The 24650-nt window shown below is 40.2% G+C and overlaps 1 protein-coding gene across 1 annotated transcript in view; it reads left to right on the top strand.

Annotated features, from left to right (window-relative positions):
* Positions 1 to 24650, top strand: part of GPR126 (G protein-coupled receptor 126) — a 106320-nt gene that overhangs the window by 26960 nt on the left and 54710 nt on the right. Inside the window, exons 2-4 of the mRNA XM_010143199.1 lie at positions 10042 to 10383; positions 15955 to 16575; positions 22542 to 22610. Coding sequence (XP_010141501.1) covers positions 10042 to 10383; positions 15955 to 16575; positions 22542 to 22610 — 1032 coding nt within the window. The remainder of the gene's footprint in view (positions 1 to 10041; positions 10384 to 15954; positions 16576 to 22541; positions 22611 to 24650) is intronic.

Raw genomic sequence — 24650 nt, 5'->3', positions numbered from 1 at the left:
AAGATTATCACAGGAACGCCAATGAAAATATTCTTGAGTTACAATGGGTGTAACACAGGATTTTCACATTACCCCCTCCCTCTGGGGGAAATCCATAACTTTGTCTACAGTGTGAACTCCACACAAATGGGTCAGGGCAGATTTACCCAGTCTGTGTGTTTGTTTCCACTTCCATTTTCGTTGGCACAAAACCAAACAACTAAGGGGAAACAGGCAGTGCAGGGCCCCCACCCTGGCTCTGAACGTATTTTCTTCTATTGTAGCTGGTTCCCTCAATGTCCCAGATCAATCAAAACCTGCTGGAGTCACTGCTGTGATAAAGTCGGTTGCTGTCAGGAGGTAGGATATTTGTGCTAGAGTGATCAAGAGGGGTCGGAGCTTTTAGTGGCAATGATAACACAACAGAAATAAACACCTACTGAATTCCAGCATAAAATAGGACCTGGGGGCAGCATGGAATATCTGAAAGCACACTGGAATTCTAATGGTCTTTGTATTGTGCTAGCATCCCACTCAAAGTGAAAAGCATCGACTCTGATCTTTCCAGGGCTATTATAACATTTTGGAGAACTAGAATATAACAAATGCCGATAATGTCAATACTTGGATGACTCTGTTTGAGGGCTGGTTAGGATGCTAGTGTTGCGAAGTCAAGAGGTCAGTTCCCTGAACTGTCCTGTATAAAGTCTCAACAACCTGTGTATGGATGGTACATAAATCGATGTAAAGTTCCAGTCCGTCTGTGTCCCTTATGAAAAGGATTAAGAATCATGCTGTGGTTTATATATTTATTTATGACAAAATAAATAGCAAAATCTCTCTCAGTAAGGGATCGTGTCATAGAGTTGTGTCATGAGGAAGTGTAGATCAGCTTTTGCTGTCTTGGTTTTGGTGAACCAGCTGCTTGCTGCTGGCTGGCTTTAGTAGTAGCTGGTTACTGCCTGCATTCGTGGTAAATGCTTCTTTTGTCAGTAATTTACTATTCTCACTTCTGCTTTTCTAATCTTAACCTCAGATTTCAAAATTAAGCTTTGCTCTTCCTGATTTTTCTGGTACATTATTACCGTTACTGACCTCAAGTGTATCCTGAAAGATAATTTTGATTATCATATTAGAAACAGGATGTACTACCACCTGTTTCTCCCAGATTTACGGGTAGTGTTTGAACCACCAAAACTAGCAAGAACTGCTCTATTGGCTCCTACATAAGATAGAAGAGATAGGGCCTCACGCTCTGCTTTGCGTGGCTGCTTTCCCTTTCCCACACACTGGCTGCCTCTATTCCAGTAAATGAAATGTGCCCAGGGCTGTTCTCTGCCTCAGAAGCCAGCTCATGTCATGTCCCAAACACACGCAGTTAAAAAACTTGGGGAGCTGTGTTCAGGTCATATGTTGGCAATGGTTCCTGACCTGTGCTGGCTGCTGAGACCTGCCCTGGAAGGGTTTGGAGAAGAGCTGGCTGGGCTGGCCGGGGTCAGCCTCATGCTGTGACCATGCAGGCAGTCAGGTTCTGGAGCCTGGGACCTGGGATAGTGCCTGCCATCAAGGAGGAGATAGATACTAGTACTGTTCCTGATCAGCTGGTTGAGATTAGTTTCAAGCACAAACCATGAGGTTTATAATTCCTTACAGGTATGTCCCTTCATATCAATTATTATGTATCTGGAGAGATTCAGAGGTCTTATTACATACTCGGAAAAATGTCTGTTGGCTTTCTGAATTTTATGTTCTCTGTGTTGATACTTTTCAGGTTGGAGTTTCACACACTGTTGCTGTAATACAAGAGAAAATATTGTCTTTTATTAGTTTTCAGTTTGCCACATATAATTCCATTAATTCAGTGTCTTGTTCTGGTCTTAAAAAGAGAAAATAACCAGTTCTAATTCTACGTGACAAAAAATGTAATTTTTTAATAATCTGATGAGCAATACAGGTTAGAGCAACAGGAAGCAGGGATAATGAGTGACTCCACCAGCAACAGTTACACTTTCATATATGTCTGTATATTAGCCTCTGAGCAGATTTTTTTTCCACGATTTCATTATTCTTAGGTGCACCAACCAGTTCACCCATTTAAAGCGTATGCTGCAGTACATAATGCTGATGCAAAAGAAGCTGTGAGACAAGCTGATATGACTGGCCAGGGCATAGTACTCTCTTTGGCTCCTGGCTTCAGTGGCCGAAACCCAATTGTTGAATTACTTTGCCAGAGCACAATCTTGTCTTTCATTGAATTATAAAAGGCTCTGCCAGGGTTATGTGCTATTTCCAGTCAGGAATATGGAGGCTTTAAATTCTTGCTGGGTACAGGGAGTACTATGCAGATGATGCAACAGGAGTGATGCAGAACGAGAGTCTGGACTGAGTTTTTAATAGTGCTTAAAATAGTGCTTTCTTGCAAATCAACAAAAAAAGTCACATATGCAAACTAAGAATAACACAGCCATGAGGGATTCTTCCCAATTACATCTTTATTATAGTCATGCTGTGCAAAATGCATTTGATTATGTGTTGCAGCTTTAAGTAGGATAATGTAAAGTTTCACTCGTTAAAGGTTGTAAGTTTTTTATTTTTTGAATTATGCTGGTTATAGCACTGAGCCTATGCAGGTGGTTTCACAGAAAAACTGGTAATGTTTATCCTGCCAGGGATTCTATGTATTCTACATCTATTAATATAAATATTTTAGGAATGTTTTAGGGAACTATTTAAATTGTACCAGGTTTCATTTTTTGATGACCTACACTACACTGCCATGTATTTTAGTGACCAGCAGAACTGTTCAGTGTTTGGAGAAATTTAAAACTCCTCATAGGTGAGCTGAAATATACTTCTTCACATGCAAGTGTCAAAGCCTGCTACTGATGTATTCGCAGAGCTGGTCGTTAATATAACATCCTACTAACAAAAGGATGATGGGATGGGTTTGAACTATACCCAGAGGACAAATGCTTCTATTTTCAAGTGGGGAGGGCAGGGAATAAGAGACACTGACATGGTGACATTTTTAGAAAGTCCGTGACTGAATTAGAATTACACCTTGCCTTTCCTGGTCTTTAGGCAGAAATTAATTTGGGAAGGAAATTCAAAGATTGGAAGGAACTATTTCTGTGACAATTTGATATGAAAGATCAACCTCTCACTCCCCCCAAATGCAGTCAGCAACTTGGGAATCTATGATATGCCCAGTGGGTTTGCAAGGAAAGGAAAAAGGAGTATGGATTGCTGTGTGGACATCAGTCCAGATGTAAAATGGTTCACATTAATGATTTAAGCACACGGTAACCAGCTTTTCATATACAACCTGTGTGTCTGACAGTGGATCTCTCTCCCTGAATGGGTGTTTGTGTATGTTGGTCCAGTCATTACTGCTTTCCTTAAAAGGAAAAGAAAATGATCAGGGCTAGAGAAGCTAGCACAGCCTTCCTCCCTGCTGAGGTCTGTGCAGTGCCTCCCCTGTGCACTTCACACTGCAGAGTTACGGAGTCGTGCCCTCCCGTTCTGCCCTGAGGGGGCTGCAAGGCTGAAGACGGGACTGTGAAGCTTCAAATACGGGACTCAAAGGCATCATTGTGCAGGAAAGGTCTTCAAACAGTTGCTGAACCTTAAGTTCCTGTTTAAATCTCAATAAAATCTGTGAGATTTTAGGATTTGCTGGAGATTTTTATGAATTTAGGGCTGGCACACTGTAGAAATTATTCCATATTATCATTACAAATCAGAAGGTATTTACATTTATACACAATCATTTCCAACCAGTAAACCCCAGACCTGTAACATGTATGTGAGGGGACAACCTTTATACACATCAGATTGAGAGTCTTACTGCCCTTCTATTTATTGCAGAGATTGTTGTGTCCTTTATTTTGTCCTTTTTTTCTTTTTAAATCCAGATGTTTAAATAGTTAGAAGTAGGATTGTCTGTTTAATTTGAGATTATGATGGCTGCTAGCATTAAATTATGGTTTGTGTATAGCAATTTTTATCAGGGCCAGCATACTGTAGCAAAATAAGGTTCTTTTTGGGAGATCAAACAGCTTCCATAATCTGGAAAGTAAATAAAGAAGCAAAAATAAACCAGCCACACCTCCTCATTTGCACTTTCTGAGACAGCTTGATCAAATTGTGGGTTGCGCAGGAACCAAACAGCATGGTTTGGTGTGCAGAGGCTCAAGCAATTTACGTCAAGAGTGAATGACATGACAATTCTTTGCAATTAATATATTCACCTTTTGCGTATAGGTATTTCTGTAGATCTACAGATCACCTTTACGTCTGAAATGATGTTTTTAAAGAGAAGATAAGCTACTGTTGAAGCCTTTGCCATGTGATAGCTGTTCTGGGTTTAGTGTTTGTGTCTTGTTGGAATAACATGGGTTTGTTTGTTCTGTAGCCATTCCAGGCCACCCACATCTTGGTGGTTTGGCCCTTCCTCTTGCTTGTCTGCAGGTGTGCCCATTGCTGACCTCATTCACCCATCTGTTTGGAGTCATAAATACACTTAACCTAATGTTTGGCCAGATCTCTGTTATGGCATCCTTGAAATAAGAAAAAAAACCTCAATAATTAATTGCTAATTATCAAGGAAGACTTTTTCCTGCTTAATGTTCATCAAAATAGGTATTTTCATCATGCAGTCACAGCAGACAATTGTAATGTTTCACTTCTATTTTGGGCTTTATCACACGCTTGCAAGTGCCTATGTCATGTCATGTCCCCATGCTTCTCTCTTACTGAGTTCAAGAGACCATCCCTGTAAGTGCAGCCTTTTTTAATGTATGTAAAGTGCTTAAAGATTCTCAGATGTCTACATCTGAAAGCAAATTATAATTAATTCTATACTGCTTTGTATGTGTGAAGTGCTAGATACTGGAGCTTAGATTTTCTGTGGTTTAGGATTAGCCTAATTCTGTCAGGCAGGGGAGATTTTATTGTTCACTTGAATAAGACTAGAGTTACCATAAACACTTTTGTTTCTGAAAATTTGATCCCAGATCTACATAGGTTTATTTCAGGCTATTTTCATAGGAAAATTGAGTCTTCTACAGGGAGAAGTAGAGTTAATTTTCATACCAAAATGCAATCCTGCAGCATTCTGTCTTACTTTTATGAGGGAGTCATTTAATGGATTTTAAAAAAATACCAGTAGTGTTAATTCAACCCACACCGGCTGTCATTGGTATCCGGTGCTGCTGCCTACACACATGTAGGCATTGACACTTCTGTCAGGTGGAAAATGCTGTACAGAAGGCCAGCTGCATGCTACAGCTGAAAAAAGAAAAACCCAATGCAAGGTAATACTTAGTGTGAAAACAAACTGGGTAACTCATGAATTGCAAGCACAGATGTTTTTCCCTGGAGACCCTGTTTTCTTTTGATCTTAACCTTCACAAACATATAAGTCTTCAGGGCTGAAATAGGAAGTATCACAAGCTGGACTGCTTTTGCTCTTCTAAAAAAATTCTTAGTCTAATAACATTTGTTGTCCAGCATTTCTCTAAGGTTGGGTAAGCACAGAAATGAAAGCAGGTGGAGAGTAAGAAGTCAAAACTCGTGGCTGAGAGACAAGTGCAGAATATAATAGGACAAAAGATGAGGTCTGGGGTGAAGAATATGACAATTAAGAGAAGTAGAATAATGTGAGGAGCTAGAGGAAAATACAAGTATTAGCATAGATTTTGGAGGCAAGTGCTGGAAAGTTAGTCATGTAAGAAGAAACAAAAATAAAAAAGGGAAGTATAAACGGATGGGATGATATTATATACAGAATGTTTCCTTCCCAAATCTGCAGCGCAGCCCTGTAACTCTGGGTCTGACTATGGCTTCAGCTGCCAACAAATGGCTTGTGAAAATCACTTGCAAATTGTGTATCTTGGTGCTCACTAGTGTCTTCATGAGTTCAAAGGGTGGAATTATGTCTGTAAAGAGACAAAATGGGTTGACAGGACAAGCTGGGTGATTCATTTTGTTCCATAGGATATGAAGTTTGTGTGTGCACGCATCTGTTTGTATGTTGCAATCTTTAATGAGTCACATACTGTTTCCCTTAGCCCCTTAGTTTTAGGAGAGTCTTCAGGTCATTCAGCACGGTGTGGGAAAGACTAGCCCAGGGTGCTTTCCTCTTCATAGGAATCCGATGTATACATGTGTAAGAGGCAGCAGATTCATAGAGGAGAGGGAATGGTCTCATGGTTAGGAAAATTGGCAAACAAGAGTACAGGATTCTCTCCCTGCCTTTACCAATAAGTTCCTATTCAAGATGGCCAAATTGCTTTGGCCAAAATTTTCAATTGGCTACTGAGTACTCATTTTTGGATTTTCTGCCGTGGGCCAGATTGGCAGACTGCTCTCCCAGCTGCAGTTTAAAGTCATTGATGGTGTGCTTGGGACATAAAAAACCCTGTACAAATAGTAAGTAAGGAAAATCAGTACTCTTATTTCTTATATAAGAAAACCAAAATATGTGGAAACTTTTGCCATTTTTGCCCATTATCTCCATGCCTAACTTTATCCTTATGAAATGGGCATGATAGGAGGGGAAAAAGCAGTTCCCTCTCTGAAGTCAATTAACATTTGTGAATCACGTAGATAACTCTGATGAAAGCTCCAACACACTTCAGAGGAATTTATTAAATTTCCCTTTTAGTATAGTATTGAAATGTCATACTAAATGCTTAATTATTCTTTTATTATAAGAAGTGTGAGTCCTGCAGAAAAAAAGTGATTACGAACTGAAAATCATACTCCAGGGTATTCTCATGATGGAGACAAATGAATTAGCCAGTGTAACTTTTAATTTAGGAAATGCTGAAATTAAGTGCTTGATTCCCTATATGGGGAGTGTTCATTTTGGTTTGGGGAAGAAAAAGGAGGGAGGAAAGCTGGGCTTTTTATTCAATAAAATATATTTAGAGAGTGAATTTCCTGTGGTCTAGGGTGATAAAAAATACTTGACAGGTAGATTCTGTGTGTGCAGTTCCTGACCAAGAATATCGTACCTTAATTTGTTCCCATTAAAATCAATAAAATATTTTGGATTGCTTGTGGAAATGTTTGTGGTGTGTGTATTACAGCAAGTATTCAGTATCCACAGTTCAGAACCTCTCTGGGCCAATGGGATTACAAAATATCTGTCAGCTTTGGCTGACAGCCTGAGGTTGCCACAGCATTTTTTCTCTTTAATGAGTAAAATAGGTGCTGTTTATAGAAAAATAACTGCCTCATGAGAAGCTGTGCAAGAATTTCCATTCAAAACCATTCTTTTTATATATAGTTTTGTTGTTTGTTTTCTTTTCTTTTTACTTACTACTGTGGACATTTGCATGAAAACAGGATATTTCTCCTTCAAATTGCAGTCATGGACAGAATAGCTACTGTGCCAAAATGGAGCCAACCCACTTCAAAAAAGTAAACTATTTTGCTCACCAAATCTGTTTCTTCTGTATATGTAAAGTTTGGAGCACTTATTTTCCTACCTAAATTTAGGGGCTGGGTTTTGGTGGGGGGAGGGGGAGTTGTTTGGTTGCTTGTTTTGTTTTGTTTTTTGCATTAGTTCTATAAACAAAACAATATGGATATAATAAAATGAGAATATGTTAGTGAAAAGATTAAATGAGTTAAAAAACCAACAATATAAATAAACTTTGTTTTAGCATTTACAGTGAAAGACAGCAGGGATAGAACTATTTTTGTTACCTTGTACTGACATTTTTACACGGCTTAGAAATGATGATAGACAGTCAGAGACAGATAAATAGAAGAGCTGAGTCCTGTTTTGGCTGACGGTGATCAATAGAGTTAGTAAAGGCAGTTTTCTCTTAGGAATGTATGTGTTCCTTCTGATGGACAAATTTGACTTTCCTGTCTCAGGTTAGTGTAATATTCTATGAATTTGAGAGATACACTTTTACTGACAAGTGGCTTTTTTTTTTCCTGTTTTGGCAAAGTTTTTATGATGCCCTTAAGGTTTATGTTTAGGGTCCAAGGCTTGAATGTGTGTATGTTGACAGCAATGTGCCTATATGCATTTACATCACTTATCAGCTTAGTGCATGGCTTCAGGTCCATCCGGGTGCACAGGGAAAGCTCCAAACCACCCAGATAGGTCTGTGTTGCTTATTTGTCTGGCAGGAATGAGTAGAAGACTGGGTGCAGCGTGCTGCCAGATCTCAGCCCCTGTAGCCCTCACCCTAGCAATAACGAAGGCAGGAGCATGAATCATGGAGCCTTCCAGCTGGAGGCAGTTCCAGCCAGAGCCAACTTACAGCTGCTCTGCCCTGTAGAGACTCACTCACCCTGGACTAGGAGACCACTGTGGCTTGTGGCTTAGAGCATGCCTTTCCTGTTCCTCTGTCTCTCAGTCTAGGGTGGTTCTCTGAAAAATGATACTTACCTGCGCAAAAACCACTGGCTGAAGCCCTCATCTGTTTATAAAACTGCAGGAGTTACGGTCACCATGCTAATAAGTAAATATTCCTTCGCTGGTTAATAAATGGAACAGCAGGGATTGAGGCCAGGTGAGCGTAGTCCTGACTGTAAAGATTTGCAGAGAAATTAAGAGTAGACAGGCTCCTGTTTGTACTACACAGATCAAGGTCTGCAATGTCATGAGCTCCATTCCTTTCCAAAGGTACCTGCAAATCTGTCAGTCAATCTTTTTTTCTCCTTTGGACAAATAAGCATCCCACTGACCTTTTCTAATGTAACCAGCCTGTACTGGGCTCTGAGAGCCCAATTAATTAGTAGTCACTTTATCTCTTTTGGGCCATATTCATGATTTACAAATAAAAATTATAAAATTCTGTAAAATACACCTTGCAATTCTCCCTGCAGATGTAAACTGCTCCCTTTTTTGCTATGCTACTTCACAGTGTCAGGGTCCCTTTGCTTAGGCCAAACACCATTTGAATGTGATAGAAACATCTGGACCCAAGCAGAGGAAAAAACTCTTTAGAGATGTTTGTTGCATTTATTCCTATTTTATAGCTGCTCCACAAGTAGTTAACACCTGACAACTTTTTTGGTTGCTCTTAGCTTAGGCAACCAATAATGCATGTTGCCATTGTCCTATTTGTTTCATCCTGGTACTGCTTGACACAGGATTGTGACCTAATGAAATGTTTGCAAAGTAGTTCCAGCATAAACCTGCTGGTTAGTTTCTTTGGTTATTTATTGGCAATACTCAGTTCCCACTTAGCTTATTCAGCGCTGCTTTGGCAACAGGCAGTTCACGCTAATTATATAATATAAAACACTAAATAAATATGTGATAAATGAGCAAATGTAAACCAAACAAGAAACACAGCCCTGGGGACTAACTGGGCCTGGAATTCTTGTGGATAAGCACAGCAGGTGAGCAAAAAAATATGAGGAATAGAATAAGAATTTCTTAAAGCCTAACTGCTACAACTGCGTCAAAGGAGCTGAGTCAGCTTGGGAAGAGTGCTGTAACTTTCTGTTGATTCAAAACCCCGCAGCTCACTGCCACCCTTCTGGGTGATGTGGAGAGCATTTGCTGGAAATGTTGATGACTAAACTTCGGCAGCTCTGCAGAGCTGCTGCTTCTGCTGCTCTTCAACCCATCTCTTGTGTTGCTGCATTCCAGGCGCATTCCACTGGAAACAATAGCATGGCACAGAACTGCTGGAGTAGCCACCAGTCAGCATCAGACTAGCAGCCAAAAAATGTAAATTATACTAGTCGTCATTTTATAAGTTGCAGCTGAAGAATTCATTTGCCCTTCTGAATTCAGCTTTTTCCAGCCAGTACACATAGCAGATATATATTGTGTGCACAACTGAATATTTAGCAGCATAATTTATATTTCTTTTGCGTAGGATTCCTTACATAAAATATTCTTTCGCTGTACTATTCCTCCAGAGTTTTGCCCAGTATAAACAAGGTCCTTTTCTGCCTTTCTCCATCTCATCTCTGTTTATGATTTTCTGTATAGAATTACTTTCAGTTATTGTGTTAATGATTACTTTCTTGTGAAGTTATCTCTCTTCCTGACCTTCAACCTTACTTTGTTTTTATTGCCAGCTCATGGATGCTATGACTGTAGGATTGTGCTAACTGACCCCTCTGGAGTTTTCACTTCTCCATGCTTCCCCAGTGATTATCCCAACAGCCAAGCATGCAAGTGGATCATCCGAGCACCTCATGGATTCATCATACAGCTAACATTTATCGATTTTGACATTGAAGAAGCTCCAGGCTGTATTTATGATTCACTGACATTAGACAATGGGGAAAGCCCAATGAACCTTTGTGGCATCACTGCCAAAGGATTATCCTATAACTCTACTGGAAATGAAATGATCGTGTCATTTAAAAGTGACTTCAGCATCCAAAAGAAAGGTTTTAATGCCAGCTATATACGCAGTAAGTAAACCGAAAGCATTTCATCCCTCTTACAGATCTCAGAAGGAAATGTTCTGTAAAGATTAGAGCAATACTTTCTGCAGAATGGAAAGGATGGGGAGGCTTTATTTTTCTTTGGATGAAAATAAATTATTTTATTCTGGAACATGACATCATCCAGTGTGTTAGAAAAACTTCTCACGTGCAAATATTTCAGGCCTAACAGTGCCTCTCCCTGCAGCTATATGCTGAAGGGTTTGGAAGCAGAACACCTGTCCTTCAGGTCAACACAAATGCGGGGGATGTAGAAACATAAAGGAAAGCACAAGGTGGAAACCTAGCTGAGTCAGAAAGGAGGCCAGTCTGGACCTCTGGCTCAGTGAAATGTCCAAGAGTGGGAAGGAATTTGTGGACAGGGAAAAACTTCTCGTGGGTTCTTCCAGCTTTTAGAACAAACTCCCAAGGGTGAACTGGCATTGCAGGATGGCTGCCTTTTGTTCCAGTTCCCTGATCGTTCTTTCTCTTTCTTAAATACATCGTAATGCTTAGATTTTAAAAAGCCTAACAACTGCAAAAAAACCAACCAAAACCCACTCATGCTTTTTCCCCTAAAAGGACACAAAGAACATGTGATCAATGTTTGTTTTGTTTTTTAAAGCATTAATTAGAAGATACTCTCACACAACAGTAAAGGACAGTGAGGTAACAGAGGGCATTAGGATGATCACTTACCGGCCCCATATGCCACTTACCATTCATTGCACTTCAGGGTTATAGTTCACAGTTGCATGCCCTCAGGAGACGTTCTTTTCACACACCTTGAGCTGGTTACTAGTATTGCATTGAGCATTTCTATTATTGCAGCACACTTGGGTTCTGTTGATTGGCTGGCTGCTGTAGAAACACAGAGCAGGAAGCTTTGCAGTTACCTCTTCAGTCACAAGCACATCTTCCTCATGTTTTTTTTTTTTTTTTTTAGTATTTAGTACACTTACCATATATTTTAAAATAATTAAGATAGTAACTCCCAGGAATCATAAGACAAAAGCAGTTCTGATTATGCAAGCAAGATTTGTGTACCTTCCTGAAAAAAGGTAGTGTCATATCAGAGGAACTAAAAAGTACTTCTTTCTGTTGAGCTTCTTTCATGGTGATGAAATGCATGTAGTAATAATTCTAGAAGCACCTATTGTCTTCTTAAAGTGGAAACAAGTTTTCTGAAAGGTTTATCTATTTGAAAATAGCAGCTCTTGCTGTATTGTAAGAAATTGTAAAATCAAGTGGATCGTACAAAATTATATACAATCAGAGTATGCAAAATTATTTATTTCTTTATTTCTCTTTAATATTTTAATATTTAAGTATGACCATAAAGGATAAGGTGACTTACAGTTGGAATCAAAAAATGTAGTGTTGCCCTCATAGGTATTCAAAGAGGAGGAGAGGGAAGGTTCACATACGTAGTCAGAGAACCATTTGTGTATATATATCTATGGGTAATGTATATTTATGAAAGCAAAAATATTACCTCTATGCCAACCGAGTTGTACCTTATGTTCATGGATAGTACCATTGAAATGAAATAGTCTTTGAAGAAATTCTTTCATTTGGAATAAGAAGACTTCTCCCCAGTGAGTAAAGGTATCAGTGACCTTCACCAGTGACTAACATTTTAATGTTTCATGTAAATGTTAGTTCAGAAATTCTATGTTTGCTGTTAAGCACCTAGACTAAGGCTGCTGAATTTCCTTTCATTACTCCAAATCTACATCTTGACATCTTGATTTTGACTGTGGATGCTAAGAGAGCTGGCTGCATGCATTCATGACAAATTAGAACTGTATTCTGCTAATTGTCCACATAGTTACAGACAAAGATCATGGCAACATTTTACCGGGCAATGGATACAGAAAAGGGGCTTGGTAAAGGGATGATAATTTACTGCTTTCCTTTCAAGATGTAAGAGCATGTAGACAGTAGGACATCAAGGAACACATACACTGAAATTATGATGCATCTGCATGGCCCCAATGGACTAAGATGGCACCTTCAGGTCCCCAGTGGAGTTTCAAAGCTCCTTTGTCATGCTGACACCATTGTTACTACTACCAACATGATACCTGGACAAAATCATTTACTTCTCCCAGAGCAAGGGGAACAGTGTTATATTCATATTTCCTTTCATTTCTCAGAAATGATCATATCTAAATAATAGAATTAAGTAGTTTGTTCACAAACCTTGAGTTTCACAAAGTAATGCCAAGTTGGAAAGTAAAAGGCCATTCAAAACCACACAGCAATTTGCTATCTAGTACTTAAAACACGTTAATGGTACGTCCTAATATACAACATGTAGGCGAGACAAAACATGTGGGGAAAGACAAATATAAGACAGTAGAATGAGTTTTGGGAGCACATTAGCTGAGAATAGAACAGCTTTTCTGTGACTGCTCAGTTTTATGTAAAAGCAGTTCCAAACTCAGTTTCACAGAGCACATCTTGTTATCTATAACAAGTTGATCACCCGCACAAATGCTGGCTTTCATGGTTGTCACCTCCTGCAACACACCAACAGCAGATGGATGGACTATACCCTCAGGAAATGAATGGAGGAAATGCAGGAAATGAATGCAGCTTTGCTAGTCTTAGGGGAGTCATGTAAATTTACACCAGCTGAAGAGCTGGCTTGTTAAATAATTTTCTAGTAATAGTTAACTGCTTAAGTAATAGCTCCACCAGTGAGTCGAAGTCACTCAGTCACTGAAGGAGAGGAAGGAGAGCCAACAGACCTCTGTTAATATGGAAATACTTACAGTACAGGTAAAATGAACACACAGTTGAGTAGTATTGTAGTAGTACTGTAGTAGTAGTAGCTCGGATTAGAAGCGCAATTCACTGCAGTAGTAACAAAAAGCTCTCAAACAGGTATTTGTTAATGTAGACACTTGCAGACCTCATTAAAAGTTGATGCATTTCTTTCAGCAATAGTGAAAGGGCAGATGAAAGCAGCAAAGCTAGGAGTAGCACAAGCCACCACTTGAGCTCCAAACTGTGCTGAGAAGCCCATCAACTGGCAGGAAAGCAGTTTTCCCTGTAAGGGATTGTAAAATACAATCTAGGGGCTCCTGGCTTGCCTCTGCGTGAAGGGATGTATGAGATGTGAGACAGCGAGCTACAAGTAAGCTCGGGGCTCTAAAGAGCAGCAAAAGCAGGCTTCGTATAGTCCCAGTGCTCCTGTAAAAGCAGATGTGGATCTCAGAACAGTGAGCTGCCTGTTGCTGGTTGCTCCTGCTGCGTCAGGACTGCCAGGAGTTTTGTACATTCTTCATGAGTAAATAGCAATGTGTCCAAAAGAACCCCTGTTCATTGTATTTCCGTTATTTTCCTATCAGAAACAATTTAACATCATTCTGAAACTAATCTAAGCGCTAGGGTAAATATTCCAAGAATATATTCCAATATATTCCAAGAATATATATATTGAATAATGTTTATTAGTCCTCAGAGAATAACCTGCTTCTGCAATACTAACATCTGAAATTCATCAGTATGATGACTGGCTGTGCAACAGCAATCAGGAAAGAGATTTGTGCTTAATGTCGATGGCAGGTTTCTGTTTTCTCCACGTGGACAAAATACTTGTCAGTTTTGTCCTTTCACTGTACGGGGAAGGTGCCAGTGTTTCACTCTGTCAGATGAGCACAGCAACGTTGAGTAGACGAGTACTGGAGCACCATCCTCCCTGTTTATTTCTCTCTGTGTACTGTTTAAATTTGACCAGGTGGTCCATAACTCTTCTGGCCACCCTAACACAGGCTGGACAGTGCGCATATGAATAAGCTTCCTTCTTTTCCATGTCTTGAATCCTTATACCTCTTTTGGAACACTTTCCATGTTACGTAAAGAAGCTTACAGTATAATTAACCCATGAAAAAAAAAGTCCCTGTTTTCAATGGAGAGTTGAACACATTTTCTATCTATAAAATAGTTACAACATACTTTTGCCCTTAAGGAAAAAAAAAACCATCTGTGAAGCAAATCCAGTAACTATAAAAGCCCAGTATTTTTCTCTCTTCCCTCTCATTCTCCAGTTGCTGGGTTGGCAGATTATGTGTAAATGCTTTATGTTGTTTTACTATATAATATACTGCTCAAATTATGTCCTTGAGTATATCCAAATAGGATAGTTTGGAACTCACAGTCTTTGCAAACAACTGGCAAAGGGAAATTGCAATACCACAGGCTACACAGAATCCTTATACCCCCGTGTATCTGTCATTTTTCCTGAGTGTAGCATGACAGTCATCCTTCCCTTGTAGGACATAACCTCTCATATTGAAGAATTTTTATTTCATTCTGAGAAGGGAGCAGGTGTAGTAAATAGTGTATGTGGACGCCATCACTTAAAAATCCCAGGGGAGACTAGGGATTAAGTACTGTGGCAGGTATTTTTCAGGTCTAGCAAAAACCAGTTTCATTTCTAGCATACACACTACGAAGGTGTGTAAAAGAAATAGCAGACATTTGCTGGAGATATGGTCTGCCGCAGAACTGCAGAGCCAGAAGTAAAACCGAGGGGTGCTGCAATCTGGCCTCCTTGATGTTGATGCCTTTGCGTGATAACCTGATAACCTGAAACTTATTTCTGTGGAGAAATTTATTAGAATTATTTTGTTGCCATAAATGTGCCAATGAAACTGAGCACATTGACAGCTTATTTTGAAAAATAAGGTTCTCCAAAGTAAGGTGAACAGAATTGTCAGTAATATACCCATGGAGAAAAAGCGTGTGTCACATGATACTGTTTTTTGCAGTTGGTGACTCCTGTTTTGCCAGTGCAAATGAGAATACTTAATAATGACTAGAGATAGAGTAATTCTGTCCATGCCTAAACACCCTTACTGCAGTGCGTATTTGCAAGAGAACTAGCCATTTCCAGATACTTGTGCAAAATCCAGAACTGCTGACCCAAATATTAACAAATAGCAAACAGCTTGGACACAAACACTCGTGAACACACTGCTGCAGTATGAACCAGAAGGCTGCTGGGGGACAAACTGAGAAGATGCCTAATGCTTTTCAGAAACTCTTTAGCTGAATTCAGAAACAAAATGTAATGGGGGCTTTCTTCTACTGTGATATTTGAAAGAAGCAAGGCCTGAACTTTATTGATGTAATGCAGTCATGCAGACAAGTAATTAAAATACTATGTCTCGAGAGCAAGTCATGCTGTGTTTTTCGTTTTATTCTATTGCCCAATGTGTCCTTACTAGAAGAATGAGAAGTAATTTTTATGACAAGAGCTGAGGCAGAGTTGGAAGTTTGTAGGTAATATGTCCTAATGTTGCTTTTAATGCAACTTGAAGGGTTTTTAACTGTGTGTAGTGCAGCATTTTCCGTGCAACTGAAAAGGAACCTGCACAATTTCAACCATGTGTAATCCCAAACCAGTTCCCCTCATTGTGTGCTTTTGGTATATGACAGCGATAAAACCCATTCGATGAATGTTTAATTTAATGGATGTTGCTGCCTTTATTTCTATATGATTACTTTAAATTTTTCATTAATTTATTTATCTGCGCTTGGTTCTAGTTGCTGTGTCTCTGAGGAATCAGAAAGTCGTAATTCCCCAGGTTCCTGACGTCGATGCTGTGTCCGTGGCAGACACTGTCTCAGTGCCAGATCTGAGCCAGTTTACGCTGTGCTTTGAAGCAACCAAGGGCAGCAGCGACGACAACGATGACTGGAAGGTTTTCTCCTACACCGATGCATTGTCAACAGAATTCTTCAGTTTTGGGAAGACTACAAAGGGCCATTTTCTGTCCATCTCAGGCACGCAGTGCATCCTTGAGAATGCATTGCCCCGAAATGCAGAGTTTTTCACGGGAACCTTTCAACAGCTCTGTGTCGTAGGGGATAGCTTCTCGGGCAGTATAGGTATATATGCCAAAAGCACCTATCACATAGTGTACTGTCCAGGTATCTTTGGCAAAGTCATCCCTGGAAATGGGAGGCTCATGCTGGGCTCTAACAGCAATGAAGTGAGCTCTCTAAATGGAGACATTTACAACTTCCGCCTCTGGAATTTCACTATGAATGCGCAAACGCTGGCCAACCTCAGCTGCGACGTGAAAGGAAACATTGTAGACTGGGAAAATGAATTCTGGAGTATTCCAACTTCAGCACTGAAAGCAGAAAACAATTTGAGTTGTGGTGAGTATGCCTTGCCAAATCTTTTTTGCTTATTTTCCCCCCACACTTTTGCATTGTGCTGAACATATCATATACCAGCACGGAAAAAAAAAAAACAAACAGAAGAGAATTCTTGTAAAGGAAAAGCAGCTGGGTCTTACCTTTCTTAGACTTTAGCTCAACTCTTACCATGCACGCAGGCTTTGGAAGGGCATGGAGTTGATTCCCAAAGGAAAAGAACAAATCCCCTGAGTATATTGAGTTGCTGCTTGAAATGATCTGCAGATCAAAGATTTTCCTAAAGATTTCTTTTTTTTGCCTTTCTGCTGATGTGAAATGGGTTTAATAACCTGTTAGCCTGAAGATTACAGTGATCACTGGAGAAAAAAAATGTGTAGTAACTAACCATTTAGTAAATGATTTTGTACCTGCCCTTTGGCCCTTTTGCTAGCCAGGAGGAGCACTTGTTAGCCTTGGGCTGTGTGTGCAGAGCCAGCAAAAGCAGAGACAAAACAATAATGCATATGGCCAGAAAAGTATGAGAGAAGATTAAATTAGAGGAGGCAGGCAGGAAGAGTTTTAGATCAAAATCATTGGGTTTTATCTTCGTGACGACATATTATCAGTCCTGCTTTTAATTGGTAATTACCAAAGGTATTCCTTCCTGTAGATTACTGCAGAAGATACATTGTCCAACCTATTCTCATTTCATGGCTCAGACATTTGGTTCTTATAAATGTCCAAGTGTTGTTTTTATATGTGTATATGTTATTACAGCTGGCTGACAGTTTTCTACTGGAACATTTTTTTCCAGATGAAAAAAATTCAAAACTCAAAAATCTTTGTCACTTTTGACCTGGGGTTTTTTAGATTGCTTTTTTGTTGTGGTTCATTTGCTTTGTTGTTTTCAAAGAATGTTTTGGTTAGTAACAACTTTAGAGATATTTGGATAATTACAAAATGCATAGGGGAAGATCTGAATGATGGCCAGCAGTAGCCTGTGCACTCACATATGATGCTTGTGGAAATGAACTGCTATCAAGCTCCACTCTGAACCCTTTTATTGGTGCAAATACATGTTTATTAAAAAGAAAAAAGAGTTAAGTAGACAGTACCTTCGTTTCTAATGTTGTCCTCTCAAGTTTTGCCTTCTTGCTCCTCTGACACCTTACTACTTATTAATTCAAACATAGTTTAAATAGTGTCAATATGTGTCTCCTGACAGAGCATTTGTCAGAGCTCTGAGAATCCTTCACTTAAAAGAGAAGCTGCCACCATTTAGGCGTGTGGTTTCTCTATGTAATAATTCATGAGTGATTAAGGTGGCTAAAAAAACCACCTTACTTGCGTTAGTTTACTCAAACGAAAATGTGAGTTACTCGTTCACAGCCAGACTCGCTGGGACAGCTCTGAGCATGTCTTTGCGAAAAATATTTAAGCAACACCTCTATAAAAACACAAGCAACCAGGTGCCTTCACCCCTCCACCAGAAGGAAGAAAAGGCTGATCTGGACAAAAAGGTTGTTGCTTTTCCATCAGTACAAACTGATCTGACGGAAAATAACTTCCCAGAGAATCTTACTCTTCTTATACCATCGTACAATGAAGACTACTACCACAACACTTTTACTAAACAACCTACTAAGACGTCTGTAAATATTGCGGTCTTACTTAATTTTGATTGGAGTACGGGTTTTTTCCTTTCTGTTAAAGACTGTGCAGCCTTGTGACACAACTGTACTATCACTGCTGTGATCATAGAAACAATACACTTATTTTCATTCCACAGCTTTATTCCTTGGGGTGTTGTTGTTCAAGAGGTTTACCTACCACAGAACTATTTTAGAAAACGTATATTAGCACTCGTATGTTAGGCCCAGCTGTCTATACAGGGCACTTCAAATGTATCTATACAGAAGCACCGTTATTTCCTCTAACTCTAGAAAACCAGCCCACTAGTCAGTCTTTTCTTTCACAGATGTTAAATCACCCAGTATGATACAGGCTTTCCTTGAACCAGAGTATTTCCTAAAAGAAAACATTCAGTACAGTGCCGTTTCAAAAATGGTTACTAATCCCAGAGATGGGATTGTTAGGATTTTCTTCCTTTCATCTTTTTGAATAAAAGCCTTCATTGTAAAACCAGCCTTCAACAGGAGAGTTGATGAGTCAGGCTATCAGCTATGAATAAACCACTGACAGAGGGGAGATGACTCTAACTGATTAGACTTCATTTAGCAGCAATGGGAGGATTTATGCAGAAAAGAGGTTTTCACACAGCTCCAATAATGCTTCCTCAGGAAGCCGTGCGTAACTTAAAAAAAACAAACCAAGCATTTAGCAGTAATCTCAAGCTATCTGTGCCTGAACAGTGCTTACATTTTTCAAGGGGTATTATTTTCATGGTTTTTCAGACAAAGCTTTTACAAGAAGATTTATGGAGCATAAAAACACTGGCAAATTGTTCCAGATAATCTTTTCATGGTTTTACCTTCTCCTAGTTTATTCCTTAGACTAATGTTTTCACAGCTGTGCAGTCATGGTGTGGTGGTTCTGTAAGACTTGGCGGAATTCTGTTTTTATTGCTGTACCTTCACACGGCTTGCTTTTAAAGGTGTATGTACACAGCCTGGGTATCCAGACTAAGTGTAGACCAAGTAACCTAGGTAACGATAGCGGTATAGCACCACCAGGTCAGAGCTCAGTGCGGGCAAACTGAGGAGTGTTTAATCGATTTCTGCTATTGAATTTGGAGCCTGCACTGGCTACCCCTGTAGCAGGATGTGATCTACTTTGTTTAAGCGTAAGACACATGCATGTCTGTCCATGCCTGCAATTACATTTGCTTCGTGTACACTTCATATGAGTCTTCCATTCCAAAAGGCCAGAGGAATTCTTAATTTTGCTCTCAGATTTAACTCAGGGTGGGATCTGTCAACCTTAAGCAGCTGAATAATGTTTCAGGCTGAGCTAATTGCCCTCAGTGCTGTTTATGAATAGTGGAATGAAAAAGACAGTTCCAAAGGTCAGTGTATCTCATACTGGAGAAGATGTCTCAGTGAAGTCAGAAGTATTTTGCTGTAGGAGTGCCTGTTCCTTTCCACTGACTATGAGGAAAGTCTAGCGTGACAAGCAGATAGGGATGTCTGACTTTCAGACATTTGAAATGAGTGAGATATATCACATGAAGTGTCCATACCACAGGTCCCTGTCTGCTGTTCACATACTGACCATGCCACTTAGCTTCGTAAAGGAGCTTATACTAAGTATCTGTTTGCGTCAAAATCATTGTATTTTCTGGAGTGGACACCGAGGGAAAGTCTCATCTGGCCAAAATTCAACCCAGTTAAACATTTAAAAAGCTTATTGAATATGCAAACTGAAAATATTCTTCTTTAAAGTATACAGTTGTGGTGGGTTGGCCCTGGTTGGATGCCAGGTGCCCACCAAAGCCGCTCTATCACTCTCCTCCTCAGCTGAACAAAAGGACAGGAAAAGAGCGCTCACCAATTCCTGTCACAGGCAAAACAGACTTGACTTGGGTAAATTAGTTTAATTTAATACCAATCAAATCAGAGTAAAGTCATGAGAAAATAAAAACAAATCTTAAAAACATCTTCCCCCACCCTTCCCTTCTTCCCAGGCTTAACTTTACTCCTGATTTTCTCTACCATCTTTCCCCCAAGCAGTGCAAGGGGACAGGGAATGGGAGTTGTGGTCAGTTCATCACGAGGTGTTTCCGCCACTCCTTCCTCCTCAGGGGCAGGACTCCTCACACTCTTCCCCTGCTCCAGCATGGTGTCCCTCCCACAGGAGAGAGCCCTCCACAAGTGTCTCCCATGTGACTCCTTCCCAGAGGCTACAGTTCTTCACAAACTGCTCCTGCACAGGGTCCTTCTGTGAGGTCCGGTCCTTCAGGAACAGGCTCCTCCAGTGTGGGTTCCACATGGGATCACAAGTCCTGCCAGCCAACCTGCCCCACTGTGGGCTCCTCTATCCATGGGTCCATAGGTGCTGCCAGGAGCCTGCTCCAGTGTGGCCTTTCCACGAGGTCACAGCCGCCTTTGGGCACATCCACCTGCTCCAGCATGGGGATCTCCGTGGGCTGCAAGTGGGTATCTGCTCCACTGTTGACCTCTATGGGCTGCAGGGGACAGCCTGACTCACCATGGTTTACGACTCCAGCATGAGCATCCCCATAGGGTCGCAGCCTTCTTTGGGTCTAGCCCAGCTCTGTCTTGGGGCCCTCCATGGCCTGCATGTAGTCATCTGCTCCACTGTTAACCTCCATGGGCAGCAGAGGGGCAGCCTGACTCACCATGGTCTTCACCATGGGCCACAGTGGAAGCTCTGCTCTGGCACTTCCTGCCCTTCCCTCTTCACTGACCTTGGTGCATGCGATGTTTCTCAACATGTTCTCACTCCTCTCTTCAACTACAGTTGCTGTTGTGCAATAGCTTTTTCCTCTTCTTAAACACGTTATCACAGATGTATTACCACTGTTGCTGATGGGCTCAGCCTCGGCCAGCAGCAAGTCCGTCTTGCAGCTGGCTGGCATTGGTGTTATTGGACATGGGGAAGCTTCTAGCAGCTTCTCACACAAGCCACCCCTGTAGCCCCTCCACTACCAGAACCTTGCCACACAAATCCAGTAACACAGTCTGGTTTTAAAATACTCACTGAAGAAAACATGAAGGTCCACAGATTTTCCAGGCCCGCTTTCGGGTGATCTTCCCGTGATACAGGACGAAGAGGACATAACTTACAACAGGTTTTGATATTGACTCTTTAGTAAATATTTTTCAGAAAAAACCCCAAACAACTCATGCAGGAAATAGTATGTTCACTTAGAACATCCTTCCTGGGTTTCGTAGGAATTGTACCAAGGAGGTGAATTTGCCTGTAACTATTAATCCTTTAAAAAAAAAAAACAAAACCAAAACCCCCAAAACAAATGACAAACAACTGAACAAAAAGTTGAGCTTTAGTATTTGTTGAGGTTCACATATTTTGAATTCTGCCCTATTTTTGCAGGCCGTATGTGTAATCTGTGTGTTGAGGCCTCATGCTTCATCCATTCTCACATCACAGGAAACATTTTCCTAGCTATCTTCACAAGCTGATGGGTGGTGGCCCTTTAATTTTATGGAAGCGTACAGTGTTTCATGAGAGAACCTCATCGAGTCAATATGATTCTGAAATGGTAAAGCAAGAGCCAGAAGGGCAACGCTCCCAGTAGGTTCAGATTATGTCATGCTCTATGGCTCCATTATTTTCAGCACAGTGGGCAAAAGCATCTGTATCTGCAGCTGAACTGCTGGGACACACAAAGTGTAATTAATGCAGCCTTACCAGTTCTTTTTCTGTAGCCATTCTTATATGCCCTGTTATGTCTCCAGATCATCAAAGTGTGTGCATGGTGTTATGAATAATTCAGTAGGGATACAGACTTATGACATTATCTGCTTATAAATCATGCATACCAGAACATTAATCACACCCACACCCCAGGCAGAGAAACAAGTTTAATCACCTTTTATCTGGTTGGTGTCTGTCACAGACAGATTACTCAGAAGTGTGTGGTGGGTAACCTGTACTACAGCAGCAGAGAATGGTTGCTTCTCCAAGGCACCCATTATTACCCATGAAGAGTGCATAAATCCTATGTCCGTACTGACCCCTCCTCTTAAAGCCTTTCCAGAGAATACACACAAGCTGCATTCGTTTAATTCAGTGTTATTTAGTGAAAGCTAAGAAAACCAGGGGAGTGACTGTAACTTGCAAGAGAGCGGGTTTTCATGGATCCCTCAGCTGCAACAGCAAATGAAAACATGTGAGTCTTACAGACAAATGGCAGCATCAGTTTTGCCACTGAGAGAAATTAGGAAGAGGGCTGTGTCACTGCAAAGTAGAATATATTTTGAGACATGGTAGTTTTATGCTCAGTAGCTGAACCAGTCTAATTATTTTACTTTCTTTTTCTAAAGGCTCGTACCTAATTCCCTCCTCTTCAATTGAACCAACCAGCTGTGCAAATCTGGGAAGCCTTTGCCAAGGTAAGAGGCCCACATCATTTCTGCAGTTTCATCTTTGGAAAAACTTTATTTTCCTTGGGTTGTTTTATTCCATTTCTTTTTTATTATTTTTCTAAAAGGGTGAACTGCAATAAAAAATAGCAAGGAAAGGAATTCTTTAGTCTCATCAAGTGCGTGGGTGTCCTGTACGTACAATACATGGAAAAAATGTGATAGCTCCCTTGATAATGCATTTTCCAAATAGTCTCTGTTATATCAAAACTGAATTAATTGACTGCTTTCATTTCTTTCTCCATATCTTTTCCTCCTGCACATTTTGACAGTAAAATATTAACCGAGATAGAAGTGGGTACATCTGTAAATAAAAAATGAGCAGATGTAAATAAAAGTGCCTATTCTTCTTTTTCCAGTAAGCTATTTTGAGGCTACATACTTTGAGATTAGAAGGTAAAAATTTAACATCAAGCTGTGATATCCAGCAGCTATTAGTTAATGAAACACTTGTTACAGCACTTAGCGATGGTTTAGTAGTGTAAAAATCACCACGTATAAGAATTCATTAGGTACCTTTGAAGGTCAGCTCAGCTGAATGCAAGGAACAGGTGGACCCTAAAGATTTCCTTGCCATGTGAATCATTGGACATGCAAGAACAGTTAATTCCTTCTGCTCTGCTTAGAGGCTGAAGTTCTATGAAAAAGTTTAACATGAACCACATTAGCCCATTTCCCCAGTACCTTCGTGAACACAGACCTGCTAATGAGATGGCATGCTCTGTTAAACATAAACCACAGCAGTGGCTGCACCACAAATAATGTCTAGCTCTGAAACCTTTTCCAGGCTGAATGGTGGAAGGAGACAGGAGAGAATAAAATATAAAAGGGCAGGAGGAAGCCTCAGAACTCTTTTAAAACTGGAATTTGCAAATAAATCAGACATGGATTAAAAATAAAAAGGAAAATGCATTCTGCTTGGGAAACCAGTAAGAGATCTATGTCAATCTTCATTATACTTCTCCCAGATTTTCCTGAGGTAAACCTGGTTCTTGGAATATATTCTACAGGGAAAGTGAAAAGCCAGTTATGTCCGTAATCATGTTTCAAACAGTAATTTTCAGGCATCATATTCACAAAGCACAGTATGATCTAAATACTGCTACTCAAATAGCTTAGTTAAACGGGACAGCAACAGCTACTCGGTATTAGTCTTTTTATTTGTAAAGGGTGACACAGCCGCCATATAATGAACTTTGTATATTCTCTTGGGAGAACTCCGAGCGTTTTCCTCTATCAAGATGGCATGGTGTGAAAGGACAGAGAATATCTTTCATTAGGTCAGCTAATATGGCTGCAGAAACGGACACACTTTCAGCAAACCAAGCCTGCTTTTCTAAAAGCCTCATCCTTTTTTCCAGCTTTATTAACTTGTCTAGTAGAAGATATTGCCTCTAATAAAAGATGCTACCTTTCCAACTTGCCTCTCTTAACTTCTTAGACCATCACATCTTCAATAAAGACTATGAGTACTTTTACAAAGGTAATACTCTTTCCTCCTCTGAAAAGTGTTTGGTAAAGTGTCTCTGATGTTCTGTGTTTGTCACTTTGGAGGTGGCAGATCAGATCATGTTGATCCTGTTGATCATCATCAACATCTTTATTGTCATAATAATGAAAATCATAAAAAGATATCTGCCTGTCTATTTCTGTCAGCACTGCAGACTTATTTTAAATTGAGAGGCCAGTTTGGATTCCTTTTTTGTTTGTTTATTGTGTGTTGTGCAATAGCACCAGTAACAAAGTTTTTGGGTGCCAGATTATGCCAGCTACAGTCTGGTGAAAGAGTTGGTTTTATGCCTAGCAAATATTTTCATTCATTGGAAGATGTCTTCTTCAACAGTGTTGGCTGCAAGATACAGTCAGTAAAAAGCCTTATAGCTTGTTTCTCAGACAATATCAGCCTGAAGTTTCATGGAAGAAGAGATTTTATGTACTATAGGGTGTGACGTTATATACTCACTTTCCCAGTGAGAACGTGTTTGCCCTGGTGTCCAACTCTTCCTTCTC

The sequence above is a fragment of the Buceros rhinoceros genome, unplaced genomic scaffold, assembly GCF_000710305.1.
Source record: "Buceros rhinoceros silvestris isolate BGI_N320 unplaced genomic scaffold, ASM71030v1 scaffold9339, whole genome shotgun sequence".
Lineage (NCBI taxonomy): Eukaryota > Metazoa > Chordata > Aves > Bucerotiformes > Bucerotidae > Buceros > Buceros rhinoceros.
The sequence above is the reverse complement of the archived record's forward strand: the minus strand, read 5'-3'. Positions and strand labels throughout refer to the sequence as shown.